This window comes from Aotus nancymaae, unplaced genomic scaffold (genome assembly GCF_030222135.1).
Source record: "Aotus nancymaae isolate 86718 unplaced genomic scaffold, 86718_ANA_hifiasm-v0.15.2.pri h1tg000020l, whole genome shotgun sequence".
Lineage (NCBI taxonomy): Eukaryota > Metazoa > Chordata > Mammalia > Primates > Aotidae > Aotus > Aotus nancymaae.
In genome coordinates, this window is record NW_026988432.1 from 30,260,933 (window position 1) to 30,282,236 (window position 21,304).

A 21,304-nucleotide genomic window follows, 5' to 3' on the forward strand; every position below is an offset into this window, starting at 1 on the left:
CATCCTGGGTGACAGAGTGAGGCCCTGTCTCAAAAAACAAAACAAAACACTATCAGTTACATTACCCAATTGCCCAGTCATGGAGCCTGACAACTGATGCCTTCTTCTCCCTAACCCCAGTCTAATCGATCACCAGTTTCTGTTTTGCCCTCTGCTTTGTTCCCACACGTTCTAGTTAAAGTATCTCTCTTGTAGCCCTGCAGTGGGTCTCTTATCTGGTCTCACCCTTTGGTGATGTCTTTTTTTTTTTTTTTCAAAGACCTTGGATGGTGATGCCTTAATCTGGTCAAAGACTCAGCTGGCTCATAAGAGGAAACTAGGATCATATTCTTTTTCCTTCAACCAATTACCTTCACACAGAAAACGTAGCAAATATGAGTAAGACAAAACCACCTTCAGATCCAGTGGGGAAGAAAAGCAGAAGGCTCCTAGTCCAGGGGTCAGAACGGGGACAGAAAAACAGAAGGCTCCTAGTCCAGAGGACAGAACGGGGACAGAAAAGCAGAAGGCTCCTAGTCCAGGGGACAGCTCCTAACAGGGCTGACTGCAGCCTTGGGTAGTGGGGGTGCTAGATTGTGATATAAGGGTGGCATATATGGGTCCCCAGTCAAGGACAGAGCAGTAGTCTTATCAAGGAGTACAACCCTTGTATAAGGTGTAACCCGAGTCAGTATCCTATTATGTCAAGACTGATCCAGAAAGTTGTTCAGTCATTTTCATAGTGCATAAGAGTGACCTTTCTGCGCTGTTATTCAGGTCCACACAACTTACTTGGATCAAGAGGAGACAAGTAGAGACCCCCACGAGTGTGGCAGCGGAGCGGGGAGGGAGGTGGTTCTGAGTGTACCAAGACAGAGCTCCCCTGGAACAGGAAGGCACGGCCTGTGGTGGCTCTAACCCGGAGAGAAGCAGGGTGGGAACACTAAACTCGGGATCGCTGAAGCAGAAAAGGAGGGACGTTGCGGCCTGAGGGAGTAGTTAATGGAGAAACAACAAGTGCCAGGTGTTATTCAAGTAGCTAAGGAGGAAATGGCGACTTCGGAGATTGGGCGCGTTTAGTACAGTATGACTTCTTAAACCTCGAGAGTGAACAAATGGTGGAGGAAGGAGGGTGAAGGCAAAGAACGCTACTCAATAACGCTCGGTTCAACAGTGGTGCTGTAGATTGGCAAACAGCTACCGAGCAAAGGCAGGGGATTATTTTTCCTCGTGCATCCTGACCCAAGAAGCCGCGCCCTTGCGGGAGCGAATCCTGCAAAGGACTGCGCTTTTCATCAATGGCGGTGTAAGCGGAGGACTATTCGGCGCGGTGGGTGGGTGCAGGCGGAGGACGACTCGGAGGGGCGGGGCGGAGCCGGAAAAGGAGCTTCCGGCGTGGCCAGGCCAGCTTCCGGCGTCCGTCGGTCAGCTGTGGGGCGCTTTATCCCGGCTGCGAGGACCGTGAGAGCTGTGCAGCTGAGGGGCCTTTCCTGAGGACGGCGTGCGGACTGTGGGTGAGGAGCCGTTGTAGGACAGAAGCAGAAGAAGCAGAATTAGCAGTTTTTGTGACAGGGGTCGGGTACTATCAGCATCGCCCACAGGCCGCCCTTCCTGTGCGGCCGGGCCAGCCTGAGCTCTTGGTCTGTGCTCATCCCATGCCTTCCGCATCGGGACCGCCCCCTTTGCCGTGGCCCCGCGCGTGCGCACAGCTGGGCGCGAGGCGCGTTGAGTGTCTCTCCGGGGCGGATCCTGACGCTAGTGTGCCAGTCATTCCTCGAAGCGCTCTTGGACAGTGTTTCGGAGCTAGCATCCCTCCTGGTCAGTTTGGCATTTGCCAGGCCCTGGTACTTGGACTAGAACCGAGTGCATTGGCGAGTCTTGAGGAGCCTTCCCAGCCAAGAGATGGGCTGGGGGGATCGAAGTTGAGTTGGTGCTGAAACAGTTTGTTGCTGGGGCCTTACAGTTCTGGACACTGGGATTCTTGAGTTTAGTTAATTCCGAATGTTTCTTGAACACTTAAATAACACAGTGGGAAAAGCAACACAGCCCCTTAGGCACAGAGCTCAATGTTTAATAGGAGAGGCGCGGACTGGTAACTAGGACAGTGGTAAATGTAGTGGGAGCACAGGTGGCTCCTAGCCCAACTCTGGGAGAAAAGGAGTTGGACCCAGGAGGGGCACGCCAGAGGAAGTGATGCTTATCTGAGACTGAGGGCTGAAGGGATTAGGCAGGAGACGGGAGGGTGGAGTGCAAGTAGTTTCAGATGAAAGTCCAGCAACGAGGGAGGCAAAGTGTAGAGCTCTTGGCCGATTGCGGTACCATGGAACTTGGGTGCCAGTAGAGACAAATGAGTTGGAGAGGGTAAACCAGGACTCTGTCCGTCAGTGTTCATTGTTCAGACTTAATCCAGAGGACAGCGGGGAGACACTGGAAGAATTTTAACTGGAGAGTGGCTGAATAATACAATCATTTATAGAATGCATACAGAAAAGTCTGGAACCACATGGGGAAGGAAAGAGAATTTGTACTTCCCAGGGGTTTTAGGAGGTATGTTCTGTAGAGCCCCAATCTCCCGAGGAAAGTTTGTATTAAAATCCCTTGTTTTATCTTACGTATGCAAGTTTTGAATAATATGCCTTAATGTATCTTTAGATATGTTTTCTCAAATCCCCAAGTTATGCTTTAGAACTTTGCATCATATGTATCCTGTGATTTTTGTAGCTGTTGATATTTTCGTAATGTTCCCTCCTTGCTTCTCTCTCCCAGCCCTCCACATATATAACCCAACTTTTCTATGAGCGAAACACAGTTCACAATTCTTTATACGTATTACTTTCTTTACTCCTTTTATCAACCATTAGAGTTGTGTTATTATTTCTACGTTAGCAATGGAGAATCTGAGACAAAAGGGTTAAGAAAGTTGCCCAGGTGCACCCAGCTAGTGAATGGAGATTTATACCCAAGCCATGTACGACTGTTTTGTTCTTGTCCTTAACCACTGTACTGTTGCATTTTAGGGAATAATTTAGGGCTGGTAATAGGGAGGAGATGCAAAGCAGAGAGGACAGTTAAGTTGTTGAAATAGTCTAGATGAGAGACGATTTCACATTTCAAAAAGATAGTTTTAATAATGAAGAGAAATAAGTGGATTTCAGACTGTAAAGGAAGTAGAACTGACATACTTTGGCATCTGACTTGATGGTGCTGCCAACCACTTATAAGGGTGGCTGGGAAAGAGCACCTTTGAGGGTGAAAGGACTTGGATTGAGATGGCCCTGCGATCTTCAAGCCCAGATGTCCTCTGAAGTATCTGGAAGTGCTCCTCTTGGGATGAGAAAGTTTGCTTTTCTTCTTTGCATTGAATATGTACCACTCAGTGGTTTATGGCTCTGCTAAGGGGTGTCCCATGTAACTTGTTATGAGAGGTGGTGGGTATGGACCCAAGATAAATTCAGGCACTACCTTTGAAGCCTTTATAGTTATTTCGAGGGTTATACTAGTACTTTACAATTACATTTTATCAAATATCAGTTTGTAGTTCAGGTACCGAGTATTAAACAGGTTCAAGGCCAGGCATGGTGGCTCATGCCTATAATTCCAGCGCTTTGGGAGGCCAAGGCGGATGGATCACTTGAACTCACCAGTTCGAGACTAGCCTGGGCAACGTGGTGAAACTCCATCTCTACTAAAAGTACAAAAATTAGCGGGGGCGTGGTGCACATCTGTGGTTCTAGCTACTCGGGAGGTAGAGGTGGGAGGCGGAGGTGGGAGGATGACTTGAGGCAGGGAAGCAGAGGTTGCAATGAGCTGAGATTGTGTAACTGCTCTCCAGCCTAGAAGATAGAGTCAGACTTTGTCTCAAAAAAAAAAAAAAAAAAAGTTTGGACAAGAAGAGAGGTCATAGTGATCAAATGATAAGTTAGTGGGGCTAACCGAAGAAGTAAGTATATTTTGAGATATGAGTGGGACACCTCAATTTTATTCTAGGCTTTAGTCACTCTCAAATATGTGGTGCTCCAGAAGAGCATTTTAGAGATTAAAAGGTATGTTCTATGGAACTGATGAAAGCAAAGAATATAGCCTTTTAAAATGTTTTGGTTACATTAAGCCTGTGTGGATGCTTCAGTAAGGATTAAAATGATAAATATTTATGACAGTTCCCTGGCTCCAAGTAAATGGTAGAATTCTTACTTTCACTGTTTTTCTAATCTTGTTAATATTTCGTTCTTTAACCACCTTCAGAGGTAACATTTTTTATTGAATATTAGATGTCTCCCATAAAAGCTGGATTTTGAGAGAAGCAATTTTAGATTCCTCTGTATATATGATAAGAAAATGCTTTGCCCTTTTTGTCCATCCTTTTGTGGTGCAGTTAGTATACTTCAAAGAATTTTTCAACTATTTCACATCCAGATAGAATCCCTAGGAATGGTCTAGTCTTCGACGAACAAGCTGTTTTCCCTCTCATGGAGATAATAGTTGATTCTATTGTTTATCCTTCAATTCAAGGTCACAATAAAGATCAGAAATAGAATAACATGTGGACTATTACAAAAGGGAGGATTTTGCCATTGAAACTTGATTAACCACAGCTCTTAGTATATTTTTTTTAACTTGTGCACTCTTTTTTCTCCCTCTTTCATAAGATACATTATGAAAGACAAACAGAATCAGATATTTACTTAAAATTCAAAATGCTTTGGAGGTGGAGGCTTTTATGTGGAGTGTATAGTAATTCTGTGGACTACTGGATTAATTTAGTTTTTTATAACTATTAAATGTATGAGAAATACCTGACTATAAGAAGACACATTTTTATTGTGAAATATATCATCTGTACAAGAGTTTGTAAAACATATATGTTTTAAATAATTATAGTAAAATCAAAAGCACTCATATTCTCATTGTCTAGGTTAAGAAGTAGAGTATTGCCAGACCTTAGAGGCTCCCTTTTTGCTCCTCTTGGTTTGCATCTGCTTCCTATCCTCTGGAGGATAATCAGTATTCCCACTCTTGTGATAATCATTCCCTTGCTTCTCTTTACAGTTTTATCACCCATGTATGCATCTGTATTTTTGAGTACTATAATATTAAACCATACTGTATATATTATTTTTTGACTTGCTTATTTCACCCTCTAGTAGATTTCTGAGAGTTGTGTAAAAGATGATGTTTATGAATTCTTTCTACTGCCTTTTTTTGTGTGTATAAATATACCACAACTTATTTATTCATTCTGTTGTTGATGGACATTTGTATTGTTTTCATTTTCTGCTGCTGTGGAAGTCTTTGTTCATGTCTCATGGTACACTGTGAAAGAATCTCTCAAAGTAGAATTGCCAGATCGTAGAGTATGGTGGAATTGTAATCTGAAATTACAACATGTGGAAAAGTAATCTAATCTGGAAGTAGAATTGCCAAATCTTAGAATATGGTGATGCCAGACTGATTCCAAAATGCTTGTATTATATTCTTTGACTAACAGCATATGGGAATTCCTGTTGAGAACCTTTGGTATTTGCAGACTTAAATTTTGCCCATCTGTAGGTTGGTGCATTGATCTCACTGTGCTTGAAATTTGCATTTTCCTGATTACCAATGAGTTTTGAGTATCTTCATTTATTTGTTGTTCAGATTTGTTTTTTTTTTTTTCTTCTTCTTCTTCTTTTGAAACAGAGTCTCACTCTGTTGCCCAGACTGGAGTGCAGTGGCATAATCTCAGCTCACTGCAACCTTCACCCCTCAGGTTCGAGAGATTCTCCTGCCTCAGCCTCATGAGTAGCTGGGATTACAGGTGCCTGCTACCACACCCAGCTAATTTTTGTAGTTTTAGTAGAGACAGGGTTTCACCATGTTGGCTAGCTGACCTTAGGTCATATGCCCACTTCAGCCTCCCAAAATGCTGGAATAACAGACATGAGCCACCACACCCAGCCAGATTTACTCTTTTGTAAAAGATATGTTGAGATCTTACGCCATTTTTCTATTGGGTTGTTCATCTTTTTCTTACTATTTATACTTTATATTTCCTGTAATCTTGTCTTTTCCTACATGTGTTAGAAAAGTAAGGTCTTTTTCTGTATTTTCACTGTATGGTGCTTTTGAAATATAGTTGAATTTATATGTCTTTTCTTCAATGGTTTGTGCTTTTTATGTCTCATAAAAATTTTAGAAAGTCTTTCCTGTCCTCAAGTCATGAAGATACCCTCCTGTCTAAAAGTTTTACAGTTTCGCCTTAAACATGTGGTTGTTTAATCTCCTTGGAAAAAAAAATTGTTGTGTATGGTGTGATGTGGGAGTCTAATTTCATTTTTTCTCATATGGATAGTCCGTGGTTCCAACACCATATCACTGACCACTTTATTTTTTCTTTACTAATCTGAAACACTATTTCTGTCATATATCAAGTTTGTTTTTTTTTTTTTTTTAAGAAAGAAAGAAAGAGAAAGAGAAAAGGGGAGAGAGAACAGGAGTCTTACTCTATTGCCCAGGCTGGAATGTAATCTAAAAATAGGTATTAAAAACCTCTTTTATGCTGATAATTGTGCTTAACAGCGGGGACAGGAAGGAATAAGGGAAGAAAATAACAAACAAATAGCCAACCAATATTTCATTTAAGACTGTGAAATGCTATACAAATGCTGAAGAGTGATTTACTTCCAATAGTGTGGTCACTTTCAAAATAGGTGTAATGCGATACTGAGAAAATGTATGTTCTATGGACCAGGGGTGAAGAATTCTATAATTATTCACTAAGTTTACTTGTTCCAGGTCAGAGTTCTAATCATGTATGTCCCCGTTAATTTTCTGTCTCGTTGATCCGTCAAATATTAACAATGTGGTGTCAAAGTCTCCCGCTATTATTGTGCGGGAGTCCAAGTCTCTTTATAAGTCATCAAGAACTTGTCTTATGTATCTGGGTGCTCCTATATTGGGTGCATATATATTTATGGTCATTGACTCCTGTTATTGCATTGATCCTTTTACCATTATGTAATGTCCTTCTTTGTTTCTTTCAGTCTTTGTTACTATTAAAGTCTATTTTGTCAAAGACGAAAGTTACAGCTCCCGTTTTTTTTTTTTCTCTCCATTTGATTGGTGAGTCTTCCTCCAGTCCTTTGTTTTGAGTCTGTGTGTCCTTGCTTACGAGATGGATCTGGATACAGCGTACTGATGGGTTTTGACTTTTTATTCAATTTGCCTGTCTGTGTCTTTGATTGGGGCATTTAATCCATTTAAATTTAGGATTAATATTGATATTTGTGAGTTTAATATTGTCATTTAATGCTAGCTGTGGCTATTTTGCCCATTAGTTGATATGGATTCTTCATTATGGAGATACTCTTTACCTTTTGGTAAGTTTTTGGGATGACTGATACTGGTTGTTCCTTTCTGTTTGTAATGCTTCTTTCAGAAACTCTCGTAAAGCAGGCCTGGTGGTGATGAAACCTCTAAGTGCTTGCTTGTTCATGAAAAATTTTATTTTTCCTTCATTTATGAAGCTTAGTTTGGCGGGATATGAGATTCTGGGTTGAAAATTCTTTTCTTTGAGGATATTGAATATTACCCCCCACTCTCTTCTAGTTTGTAGGGTTTCTGCTGAGAGATCTGCTGTGAGTCTGATAGGCTTCCCTTTATGGGTAACCTGACCTTTCTCTCTAGCTGCCCTTAGAATTTTCTTCTTTATTTCAACCCTGGTGAATCTAACGATTATGTGTTTTGGGGTTGCTCTACTTGAGGAATATCTTTGTGGTGTTCTCTGTATTACCTGGAATTGAGTATTGTCCTGCCTTACTAGGTTAGGAAAGTTTTCCTGAATAATATCCTGAAGAATATTTTCCAGCTTGGATTCATTCTCTTCATGACATTTAGGTACACCTATCAAACGTAAATTAGGTCTTTTCACTTAGTCCCATATTTCTTGGAGGCTTTGCTCATTCCTTTTTACTCTTTCTTCTCTAATCTCGTCTTCTCATTGCATTTCATTAAGTTGGTCTTCAACCTCTGATATCCTTTCTTCTGCTTGATCAATTCGACTGTTAAAACTTGTGCATACTTCGCGGAGTTCTCGTATTGTATTCTTCAGTTCCATTAATTCACTTAAATTCCTCTCTAAATTGTCTATTCTTGTTAGGATTTCGTCAAACCTTTTTTCAAAGTTCTTAGTTTCTTTATGTTGGGCTAGAACATGTTCTTTTAACTCACAGAAGTTTCTTATTATCCATCTTCTGAAGCCTAATTCTGTTATTGGAACGCACTCGTTCTCCATCAGGCCTTGTTCCCCTGTTTATGAGGAACTGTGATCCCCTGTAGAGGGAGAGGCATTCTGATTTTGGGTAGTCTCAGCCTTTTTACATTGGTTTCTTCCCATCATTGTAAATTTATCCCCCTGTTGTCTTTGTAATTACTGACTTTCAAATTAGGTCTCTGAGTGGACGTCCAACTTGTTGATTCCCAGCACCGGAATCTGAGCAACCCACTGCGCCGGCTAAAACAGCGGCATTAAGATTCTTGGTGCTTTTCTGCCCAGGAATCTCCAGTCTGGCTTCCCTCTTGAGTCCCTTTTTCAATCAGCTGAATGGGTGACTCTGCCTTCCCGGAGCTCCAAACGTCGACCAAAACGGGACCCAGTCCCGTTTACTCTGCACCGAGAACTGCCGTGCCATGGCGCTGGCAAAACCGCTGCGCTGGCCACAAGAGTCGTGCTGGTAACCCGTGGGGCTCCTCCGCTGGGGGTCTCCTGGTCCGTGAGCAACAGAAATTCGTCTGAAAGTGTGGTGTCCTCTCGTTCTCTGCGCTTTCACTGGGAGCTACAATCCTGAGCTGCTAGTAATCGGCCATCTTGGATCTCTCTCCCATATATCAAGTTTCTATACATATTGAGATCTTTTTCTGTATTCTCTGTTCCATTGATCATTTTGTCTCTATATGTACTAATACCACATCATTTTAATTAATTACAAGACCTGATTAAGTAAGTCTGGATATTAGGTAAAGCAAGGCCCGCTTTCTTCTTCTTCGGTCTTGGCTGAAGTGTCTTGGCTATGCTTGGCCATTTGTACTGGTGTAAATATTTTAGCATCAGCTTATCAAATTCCACAAGATACTTTTTGGGATACAGGGTCTTGCTCTGTTGCCCAAGCTGGAATGCAGTGGTGCCATCATAGCTCACTGCAGCCTTGAGCTCCTAAGCCCAAGCAATCCTCCCACCTTAGCCTCCCAAGTAGCTAAGACTACAGGCCCATGCCACTATGCTTGGCTATTTAGTTTTATTTATGGGATTTCTTGCTGTTTGGGCTGAAAACTAGTATTTTGAGGGAGTGTTTATATTTGCTGTAGCCAAGCACCTGCTAGTCAAGTTCATACTAATTAAAATCTTGAAGTTTTTCTGAGGCTTATCTTAGGTAACGTGAATTTGGTCTGCAAATTGGGCCCAGTACTGGCTTATGGTTCAGATTCTCTGCAGCACTTTCTACCTCCCACCCCTTTGGGCCACATTTCAAAGCAGTTTATTTTCTTGTAGTCAACAGACAAGGTAGGGAGGGAGTGCCTGGGATAGGTTTATTTCTGGCTCACCCTTACAGTGAAGTCTTGGTTTTTAGGTCAGAGGATCTATCTCTTCAAATGGGCTCTGAGTTTATCTTTATTCCCTGAAGAGACCCATGGAGAAAAAAGATAACTCAGGGTCACATAGTATGACAGGTGCCTTTAGAGCCAAAACAGGCCACAGTGTTATGCTCATCTCCTGAGTTTCTTGCTTTTATTCATATCTAACAGTTTCTTTCTTCCTTGCTTTTTACGGCTTACACGCACACACACGTGTAGTTTTTTTGATCTAATATTATCAGGTTTTATTTGGAGAGTTAATTTGATACTTAGCCTGGTATATTATGGAAGCCCAAGTTTAAAGCAATTTTTAAAAATAGCATACCAGAGTTTATTCATCAATGAATGTTTACTCTTTAAAAGTAGTCAAGGTAGGAAACGATAAACTTCTACATTGCTCAAGATATTTTTGGACTCCTGTTTTGGAATTGCCTTCAGAGCTAGCACATATTCTTTGGGATATTTTTATTGGTTAAAATTTGTATGCTTTAAAGGTGGATATAATTTTGAAAGTGTCAGAATAAAGCCTGCTGAATGAGCTGGGTAGTCAAGGAGAGTAATGCCACTTGGAGTTAAAAATAAAATGGAGCCATTGGTTAATGAGGCTGATTTTTATGTGTGGCTTATATGCCAACATTGATGGCAATTCCTAAAGAGAAAAATCCAAAAATGTTTTGAGTAATAGTTACTTGAAATAAATATTTCTTATCATTTCTAGTTTCCTTCAGTTATAACTTTACTAGAACACTGCATTATTTCTTAAGCATCATGAATAGTTGTGTCTTTATTGTGGTGAGGAAATATATATATACTATATATATATAGTCTCCCTATCTCTCCCTACCTGCACATAACTCACTGCAGCCCCATGGGCTTACACAATCATTCTGTCTCAGCCTCCCTAGTTGCTGGGACTACAGGCACATGCCACCATGCTTGGCTACTTTTTATTTATTTTTTATAGAGATGGAGGGTCTCACTTGGTTGCCCAGGCTGGTCTCAAATTCATGGCTTCACACAGTCCTTCTGCCTCAGCCTCCCAAAGTGCAGGAATTACAGGTGCGAGGCACTGTACTCAGCCAACAGTCTTCTTTTAAAAGAAAAATAGCTTCTTGGACATGTGCTTTCAAATTTTTTCATTACATTTTTATTCCTTTTGTGTGTCTAATTTTATACATTATTAATAACATAATTATTTGCATTGATATAATAGATGTATTATAAATAACATGTCAAAGATCTATTTAATATTTGTGTGGTATGTCTGGTACATTGTGTGTAGGGAGGTAAATTCTGTTTCACTTAAGAGTAGTTTATCAGGCACATTGAACCTTTAAAATAAGAAGGCAAATTTAATAATACATCTTTGTTGGTAATTTCGTCATTTGGCACCATCATCCTCAAGAGAAGGTAATATCTGCATAGACATTTTCTGAACCTTGGTTTTCCCAACCAAGGTGTAAAACCAGTGTGTGTAAAAAGAGGGGCGAGGGGTGGTTTGAGAGCAGATACTCTTGAAGACCCTGTGTAGCTGTAATGTTCTTTTTGTTCATTACTTAATATGGTCTGTTCTCTTATTCTTGTATAATCACATATATTTTTCTCATTTTTTTTTTTTTCTCCTCAAAGCCCACCTTTTGCCCTCACACTTTTAAATAGAAGCATATACAAGTTATTTCTTTATGAGAACATGTACTCACATTCTGTGACCATATAGGGTATAATGTTATGTGTATGTCTCTGTAAATAGAATTAGGGGTGTTTAGCTTGCTGGTTTTAGGATTTTTTATTATGGTTTTTTTGTTGTTATTTTTGCCACTTTTCTCCCATAGGAATCTCCTCCCCTAGCACAGGGTCAATAAACTTTTTCTGTAAAGGGCCAGATAGTGAGACTTTGTAGGCCAAAAAATAGAATTGAGAATATTGTATAGATATCTATGTAACAGGAGAGAAAATTTTTTTCTACAAACTTTTTTTTGTTGAAATGAAAAGCTTTTGTTTAGGGAACTGAAACTTCAATTTCATATTATTTTAATGTGTCATAAAATATAATTCTTTTGATTTTTTTTCCCAATCATCTAAAAATCTATATTAGTTCATTCTTATGCTGCTATAAAGACATACCCAAGACTGGGTAATTTATATAGGAAAGACGTTTAATAGATTCTCAGTTCCACATGACTGGGGAGGCCTCAAAATCATGGCAGAAGGAAAAGGAGGAGCAAGGCACGTCTTACATGGTTGCAGGCAAGAGATCATGTGTGGGGAACTGCTCTTTATTAAGCCATCAGATCTTGTGAGACTTCACTATCACGAGAACAATGGGAAAACCTACCCCCATGATTCAGTTACCTCCCACTGGGTCCCTCCCACAAGTAGGGATTATGGGAGCTACAATTCAAGATGAGATTTGAGTGGGAACACAGCCAAACCATATTAAAATGTAATCAATTATCAGCTTACAGGAAAAGACAAGATGAGTCTGGAGCATCATGTAGTTTCAAAAGCAAAGAAGTGCTCAAAAAAACAAAGGGATGGAGGCCCAGGAGCCAACCTGAAAGAGCTCTCAATGGCCAAAGCTAAAACAATTTCAGCAACAAAATTAATGATATAGTAGTAGCTTATGGCACAAAGAGTAGAATAAATATCTGTGAGCCCATACTGATTACATAAATAAATGATTGAGTAAATAAATGGAAAACAAGTCTTTCTCACAGAAGAATTTAAAATAATATATGAGGATACTCCTATTTTTAGAAGGTAGAGTTTAGTTCCTCCCTACCCTCTTTAATGACTCACCCCCAAAGAATAAAATATGAAAAGGGAAAAATACTGAATGTGGAAAAACCTGACAAATATCATAATTTATTAAAGTAGCCTCCTGTTGATGGTCATTTAGGCTGTTTTTAATCTTTTAGTATTTGAATCTAGCAGTAAGTAAAATAAAGATAATATATCCGGACTGTATTGGATTTGTACAGAATTGACTTAACATTAACTGACCTTATTGACAGCTTAAGGGGGAAAATCTGCTCATCTCATTGGATACAGAAAAAGTAGTAGGTAAAATCCAATAGCCATTTATGACAAAAATTTTTAGCAAACTGGGAAAGAAGGGAACTTTCTTAACTGGATAAAATATCTGCAGAATCCTACAGCAAGCTTACTTAATGTTTAAATACTAAAAGCATTCCTTTTAAAATCAAGAACAGAATAAGGATGCATGCTATCAGTACTTCTATTCAATTGTCATGGAGTTCCTAACTGGAATAATAAAACAGAAAATGAGAAAAATAGAAAAAAAATTACCACTTGCAGTTGGTAATTTTTCTCTATGTAGACAATAATTTTCTATGTAGTTAATAATTACCAACTACAAGTGACAATTTTATTTCTTTTTTTCTTATTTTAGAATTAAGAAAGTTTAGGGTCAGGCGTGGTGACTCACACCTGTAATCCCAGCTCTTTGGAAAGCCAAGGTGGAAGGATCACTTGAGCTTGGGAATTGGAGACCAGCCTGAGAGACATAGGGAGACCACATCTTTACAGAATAAATTAGCCAGATGTGGTGGTGCATGCCTATGGTGCCAGCTACTTGGGAGGCTGATGAGAGAGGATCGCTTCAGAATGGGCAGTTGAGGCTGCAGTGAGCTGTCATTATGCAACTGCCCTCCAGCCTGGGTGACAGAACAAGGCCCTGTCTCAAAAAAAGAAAGTTTGGAATGGTTAAAGGATATAAGGCAAAAGAAAAAAAAAAAAACTGTATGTTAGTACACCAACACCAAACTGTTAGAAAAGGTAATTTAAAATAATTTACTATAATATAGTAGTGATAGGGTTGTATCTACAAATATATGCAAGCCATTTATGTAGTTATTTATAAAACTAAAAAAACTTACATGAATGGAGAGATAGAGTATGTTGATGGATAGGACGGCAGTATAATAATGATCTTACTTGTCCTGATATTGCTGTATAGATTAAATGCAATTCTAGTCAGAATCCCAAAAGTTGGATTTTGGTTTTGCTTTTGGTAGAACATGAAAGGCACCAATATGGCTGAATCTCAGAAATACAGTATTGAGCAAAATAAATCATGAAAATTGTGAAAGAATGTGTACATTGCGATTTCATTTTTATAACATTCTAAACATTCTAAAATGATAAAACTAAGCAATTGGTAAAAATATGAGAAAAGAAAGAAAATGATTATCATAAATTCATTGTACCAGTTACTTCAGGAGAGATGAAGGAAATTTAACTGACCAGGTTCTTACAGGAGGCTTCAGCTGTATTGCCATTAGTTCTATTCTTAAGTTGGCAGTGAGGTAGATACATGGAATTTCATTTTTTATAACTATTACCATTCTTGAAGAAAACATTCGAACTGTTTTCCTCTGCTGTCACACCAACACAACAATCAATACAGAAGACTTCTGTGACCTCAAAATATGTGGGGATTTTTTTTCCCACCAGCAAGCAAGCAATCATTTCTGCATTAGACACCAGTTGGATGTCCTCCAATTCAGTTCCAACACTGTCTACCTGGAGATAGTGTCAGATCCCACAAGTTGAGGGCTTAGTCTCCAACACTGCCTCCTCCATTTTCAGACACCAATTATGAGTCCTGGCCTGTGGAACTATTTACCGACTGGCTTCAAGTTGAGGTTTTCACAAGTCCCACTTTGGGGAATTTATTAGCACAGCTCACCAAACTCAGGGAAACACTTACTTATATTTATCAATTTATTACAAAGGATTTTTTAAAGGATACAAATAAACAGCCAAATGAAGAGATATATAGGGCAAGGTCTGGAAGGGTCCAACCCCAGCAGGAGCTTCTGTCCCCATGGAGTTTGGGTATGCCACTCTCACAGCACATGGATGCATTCTTGTTCACTCTCCTGACAGGCTCCATGTGATCAGCTCTCTGAAAGCCTCCAGTGGAGCCCTATCAATGGAGACTTCATTGGATAGGTATGACTGAAGCATGCACAACTGTGTTGAAATGTGATTGGGTGTAAAGGGTATGATCTAAGCCTAGTAAGGCCTGTTTAGATTCTTCTTGACCCGTCTGCAGCATTCCTTCCTCCAGGGTATAAGACAGAACCTCTCTGGAATCAGGGTCGTTTGACCTATAATCAGGTTAGTGTTCTGCCTTGGGCAGGGTGAAAGGGGGACAGAAGGTCAGAGAGATTGTATTTACTTCAACAAAGCCTATGGGAGTTATGAGCCAGGAACCGTGGACAAAAACCATTGCCCATTTTTGTATTTATATATCACACTATTATTAGGTATAAAAACATCCTTTTACCCACTTTGATAAGAGCTCTCTTACTAACTTATTTTTCTCAAACTTTTTATGTTGAAAGTTTGTAAGAATAGTACAGTAAAAACCATATACTCTTCACCTAAAGTCACTAATTGTTCATCCCTCCTCCGTTGGCTTTATATTACTCTCATGCATTGCATTTAGTTGCTGTGTCTCTTGAGACTCCTTTAATTTGATACAGTTCCCCAACCAATTGTTTTGTACAATTTTCTTTAATTTGAATTGCCTGATTTTTTTCCTTATGACTCAACTTAGGTTGAACATTTTCAGTAGGAATCCTACATAGGTGATATTGTCTCTCTCAGGAAGCACATCGTGTCAGTTTGTCGCGTTATTAATGGTGTTAATTTGATCGTTTGGTTTAAGGTATATCAGGCAGGTTTTTCCACTGTAAAGGAATATTTTCTGCTGAATATGTGAGTGATTCATTGAGCCTGGAGGAATATTCTACAACAGTTTTTCATCCAGTGGTTCTGGCATTCATTGATGATTTTTCCCCATATCAGTTGTTACCATAGTGGTCATAAAATGTTGATTTTCTATTTCTAGCATTCTTACTACATTTATTAATTGGCATTCTTCTGTGAAAGGCTTTACCCTTTCTCATCCCTTCTGTTTTTCAGTTCAGTCTGTCCTCTTCTCATTTTTTTTTGTTTTAATTTTGATGCTGAAATTGCTCCATATTTGGCCAGTGGAAATCTCTTCAAGCTGGCTCCTTTGTCCCTGTCCTGTGTCTTCTGTGACCTGCTGAAACAATGTATTCCAGCCTCTACTTACGCTTTCCCTGCCCCAGTCCTGGTTTTGTTCAGTGGATTTTAGTGTGCTCAGCACTTTTGGACTGTTACTGCTTCTTCATTCTTTTAGTGGACAGAGCTGAGACATACTTTTTTTTTTTTTTTTTTTTGAGACAGAGTCTCACTCTGTTGCCCAGGCTGGAGTGCAGTGGCACAATCTTGGATTACCACAACCTCCACCTCCTAGGTTCAAGCGATTTTCCTGCCACCCAAGTAGCTGGGACTACAGGTGCCTGTCACTGCACAGCTAATTTTTGTATTTTTAGTAGAGATGGTGTTTTACCACGTTGGCCAAGCTGGTCTCAAACTCCTGACCTCAAGTGATCCACCCGCCTCGGCCTGCCTAAGTACTGGGATTACAGGCGTGAGCCAACAGGCTCGGCCCATATGTGTTTAAATCATGAATTCATAATGACACCTCCAATTCTAAATCAATACTACAGGTTCTTCCTCTCCTCCCATTCTGTGTTTATATCTCTTTTCTTCCACTTGAGAACTCTGTTTTTTTTTTAACATCAACATCTTTACTCATTTCCTCAACTCTGTGGTACACACAAAATCGTTTTGAAGTCATACTGCTACTGTTACCAACTAGCCTATGAAGTAAGTTCAAGATTTCCTTGCAATTTGTTTTGCTCGTTGAATATATCCTTTTGAAGGAATAGGGTCAGAGTGTTAGATGTAAGAGCTTTTCTAGCTAGTTTAATTTGTTTCTGTTTTTCTTCCATTTTGAGACTGGTTTATTTAAATTTGAACATATGAAACACAAACATGGTTCATAGTCAAAACTAAAAGCATGGGTAAGTTAGCAACTTCTCAATGCTTGTTTCCTCAACTGTATAGGATTGCTGAGGAGTTTGAATGAAGTGATAAAGATTGGAGAGCACTTTGCACAGTGCAGAACACACACAGCATCCAAAAATGGGAGCTGGTTTTACTTTTCTTCTTCCATCTCCATAGATTCCTCCCAGATGCGTCTTTGGCTCCTTTCTTGTAGTTTGTGGCCCCAGGCCATACTTGGGGGGAGGGATCTGTCACAACATGATTAGCGGGGAGGAAGAGGTCCCACAACTTTTACCTAATATGTGCTAATCACTACTAGGCATTTTCCTTGACTTACTAAATGCTCAGAATCCTGTAAGACACTTACTACTCCTCTTCTTTTTCTGCTGCTGCTGCTGCTGCTGCTGCTTCCTCCTCTTCTTCCTCCTTGTCTTCCTCTTCTTGCTCTTCCTTATCTTCCTCCTCCTCTTCCCCCTCTTCCTCCTCCTCTTCTTCCTCCTTCCTCCTCCTCCTCCCTCCTCCTTCTCCCTCCTCTTTGACAGATGAGGAAATGGAGGCTTAGGATATTGAATGCACTTGCCCAAGGTCACTCAGCTAACCTTGAACCTGTCTGACCCTTACTACCTGGCTCCACTTTCCCCATCATCTGCATCTCCCTCGGTTGGGGCCCAGGTTCGAGCTGGGTGAGTGGAAACCCAGCTTAGATTTGGGGGACATGTATAGTGAACAGAGCAGCCTGGGAGAGCAGGCATGGTGCCTTCCTTCCTGGCTGGTGGGGCCTTTGGATTCAACCAGAGTCCCATCTCTGTGCCTCCTTGGTTCTGCGTCCCTCCCTAGCCCAGCCAATGCTGATAGCTCTGTCCTGCAGAAAAATACATTTTTTCCTTCAGTATACCCAGTCCATGTCCACTGTACATGCTAATCAGTAGTCAGTGCTTGCCAGCAGTTTGCATTAGTTCTGGGGTTTGCTCCGGATTTTTTAATATTTATACCTTGTGTTTGGAAATCACTGACTTGGAATGGGAGCAGGGTGGTTGCAGCCACTTGGCAGAAATCAGTGGCTCATCTTTCTGATCCATTTCAAAGGGTAACACTGGACAATCTAGAGTATTCCTGGCAGCCCTGGGAGGTGGGCCCAGTGGGGATTAACAAGCCCATGTTAAAGGGGAAAAAAATCAAGGCTCTGGGGAGTAATGCAGCACATTGACTCCATCTGCTGGAGGCAGTAGGTAAAGATTGAGGCTTCACCTGCCTCCCTGCTCCACGTATTGAGGAGAAACAGGCCTGGAGAGGGTAATTTGGCCAAGGTCACACAGTGAATTTGAGGTAGAACCAGGATCAGCACCCAGTCTTGCTGACTGCCAGGCCTGAGCTCTCGATTGTGTCTCATAGGCAACTAGCTAGGAGGGAGTATCTTCCAACCACCTGCTGTCTGTGCCAAGATAAGATTCAACAAGGTACCTGAAAGCTCTTCCCACAGCATTTTCTACAAATTCTTTATAATTTCTCACGTAACATCTCCCCAGCTTCTTTCTAGCTGAGCATGAACCCTTTGCCTGTGCTCCACCCTTTAAAGGAGATGGCTCCTGCAGCTCTGCTGCTACACCAGGGCTTGAGATGTAGGAGGTGCTCAGTCAACATTTGCCCTATGAAGATAGGAATGAACAGGGCAACCTAGCAAATCCTGTAAGGGAGAAGATGAACACACACCCTCAAACCCAGCCAGACCTGAGAGAAATGCTCACACTCGTGTTTACTGGGAGACAGGTGCAAGGATGTTCATAGAAACACTCTATTATATTAAAATATGCAACATTACCTGAATGTCCATGATTGGGAAGACAGATAATTAAATCATGATGTATTTATACAATGGAGTATCATACAGGGGTGAAAATAAAGGAACTATAGCTACATGTGTTAACATCTCAAACATACAATGTGGACTGATAAAGCAAGTTGCTAAGTGTACACAGAGTACCATTAATATTAATACAAAACTTTAAATATATCATAGTTAAGAGTGGCTACCTTGGACAGGGGTAGAAGGGGGAATTAGATGATGGAGTGTATACAGAGAGCTCCAGCTAATCTTGTGTTTTATTTTTGAAGCTGAAGAATAGGTGAAGGGGGTTCCTGAAGCATCTTTGATATCTTTACATACTTTGTTATAAAAAACAAGCAAATGGAAAGAAGAAATAACTGAATAAATGGTTTAATTTTTTTAAAAAAACTAAAAATTAAAATACCATCTTCTTCTTAGTTTCCATACTGTTCTTACCTACCTCCTTATTATTTTTAAATCATATATATCTTACACTCTGTATATGAGATGGCTCATAATGTAATTTTTTTTTTTTTTTTGAGACAGGGTCTCACTCTATCGCCCAGGCTGAAGTGCAGTGGCATGAGCTCGGCTCACTGCAACCTCTGCCTCTTGAGTTCAAGCTGTTCTCATGCCTCAGCCTCCTGAGTAGCTGGGAGTATAGGTGCACCACCACACTTGGCTAAGTTTTTGTATTTTCAGTAGAGACAGGGTTTCATCCTGTTACCCAGGCTACTCTCGAACTCCTGAGCTCAGGCAATCAGCCCACCTCGGCCTCCCAAAGTGCTAGGATTACAGGCATGAGCCACTGCACCCAGCTTATAGTGCAATTTAAAAATAAAGCAAATATAGAAAGGGAAAGTTGTACATTGTAAGGTAAGAAAACTCTCCTTACTGTAAAATTACTGTGTAACTTGAAATTTAATCTGAAAGTACTGGTAACTCCTTAGCCACATATCCGATTTCTTTTTTTTTTTTTTGAGACAGAGTCTCATGCTGTCCCCGAGGCTGGAGTGCAATGGCACGATATCTCAGCTCACTGTAACCTCTGCCTCTCATGTTCAAAAGATTCTCATCCCTCAGCCTCCTGAGTAGCTGGGATTATAGGTGCCTGCCACCATGCCCAGCTAATTTTTGTATTTTTAGTAGAGATGCAGTTTCACCATGTTGACTGGTCTTGAACTCCTGACGTCAAGTGATCCATCCGCCTCAGCCTCCCAAAAGTGCCAAGCTACTGCACCTAGCCCTGTTCTTTTTTTTTTTAACAAGAAGGTTATTTAAACATCAAGGTGCTTAACTTGAAGGGAACACTATCTAGGATTCTTTTTTTTTTTTTTTTTTTTTTTGAGACGGAGTTTCGCTCTTGTTACCCAGGCTGCAGTGCAATGGCGTGATCTCGGCTCACCGCAACCTCCGCCTCCTGGGTTCAGGCAATTCTCCTGCCTCAGCCTCCTGAGTAGCTGGGATTACAGGCATGCGCCACCATGCCCAGCTAATTTTTTGTATTTTTAGTAGAGACGGGGGTTTCACCATGTTGACCAGGATGGTCTCGATCTCTTGACCTCGTGATCCATCCGCCTCGGCCTCCCAAAGTGCTGGGATTACAGGCGTGAGCCACCACGCCCGGCCTCTTTTTGTTTTTTTAGGAGTAATTTATCTCTGCTTAAAGACAGATTGGCCTACATGTAACAGCTACACAAAAGTTATAAAATTGTCCTTGATTTTACATTGATAAATTAAAAACATTAAACTTCTCCAATTGAACAAGATATGCAGGGATTTTTATGTTTTGTTGTTGTTGTTGTTGTTGTTAAAACAGAGCAAAATAACTTCCTGAAATATAAAGATAGCTGAATGAACATGCCCCTAATGGAGAAAGGGTATTTTCACAGAATCAGTATTTTTCCCCATCTCACCTCTATCTGATGTCAATCAGAATGTACCATTGGCTGTTTAGTTAAAAAAAATGCAATATGCTTGTGAAACTATACCATTACTTTATGTACAGTAAAGGAATGGGGAAGGAGGAAGCGAAAGAATAGAGAAAACTGTAGTCAGCAGGATGTGGTGGAATCAAATTGCCATTTTCTGATTAAGAATGTAATCTTGGTCTGTAAGAACAGAATTCTGGAGTAAAGAAATAGGTTCCCTTTTTGCTAGACACTTTCTGTCTGCTGCTAGAATACATCCATTGTATCTTCAGCCTCCATTTCCAAATGTGCAGGTGTGTCTGTTACATTGCTTGATTGCCCATCGAATTGGAATCTCATCTGCCTCCCTGACAATCCCTGTCGTTCACAGTAGTCTTTCGTTAGTTTACCAAGTGGTGTATGCCTCTTAATCTTAAACTGCACCACAGAACCATCCTGCCCTGCCACCTTCAAATTAATACGATCGTTGTTCTCAGTTTTGACTTCTTCTTTGGGCTTTTTGTTGTCCATGGTGACGGCCTGAGTCTCCTCAGCTGCCACTTCACAAAAAAGGTGCCATGTCTGCACCAGGAGCAGCAGAAGGAGGAGGTGGCAGTGGTGGACGAGGGAGAGCCACGTATTCTGTTACAGGATACAGCAGCAAAGAAGGGCGATTAGAATATTTTCATTTTACGTAACCAAAGATGAAGAAGACTTTGCTAATGACTTAGTCCTTTCATTTACCTATTGTTTAGAGTACATTATTCTCATGTTGAAAAATAAATGAATGAAGTTTTCACAAGAGTTCTTTTAAAAAACCTGAAAGTAAGTAGGGATATCTCTGTAAGCGTTTTCCTTCCTATAGTTTTAATTTCAGTGTTTTTTTTTTTTTTAAGTATTGTAAAAGTTTTATGGATCAAATTTTGGATTTGTAATTTTTAAAAGCAATTTTTTCCAAAATGGAAGTAAGCAGCTTAACACTAAGCAGGATCTTTCTGGATATGAGTGATATTTTTGAAGACTTACCAGTTTTTAATTGTCCATTGTTTCCTAAACTGTATTTTTAATTTCATTT

General features: G+C 40.4%; 2 protein-coding genes across 3 annotated transcripts in view; one reads left to right on the plus strand and one right to left on the minus strand.

Moving 5' to 3' along the window:
- The first annotated feature begins 1,392 nt into the window (after positions 1-1,392).
- HDHD2 (haloacid dehalogenase like hydrolase domain containing 2) overlaps positions 1,393-21,304 on the plus strand; it is a 50,889-nt gene continuing 30,977 nt past the window's right edge. Inside the window, exon 1 of one of the 2 annotated variants that reach the window (XM_012440851.3) lies at positions 1,393-1,493. The gene's annotated coding sequence lies outside the window, so the exon portion shown is untranslated. The remainder of the gene's footprint in view (positions 1,494-21,304) is intronic. The other variant, XM_064379207.1, reaches the window with a different exon arrangement.
- LOC105709038 (small ubiquitin-related modifier 2-like) lies at positions 20,497-20,760 on the minus strand. Its single transcript, XM_064379208.1, has one exon. The coding sequence runs from the start codon at positions 20,758-20,760 to the stop codon at positions 20,497-20,499; it is 264 nt and encodes an 87-aa protein (XP_064235278.1).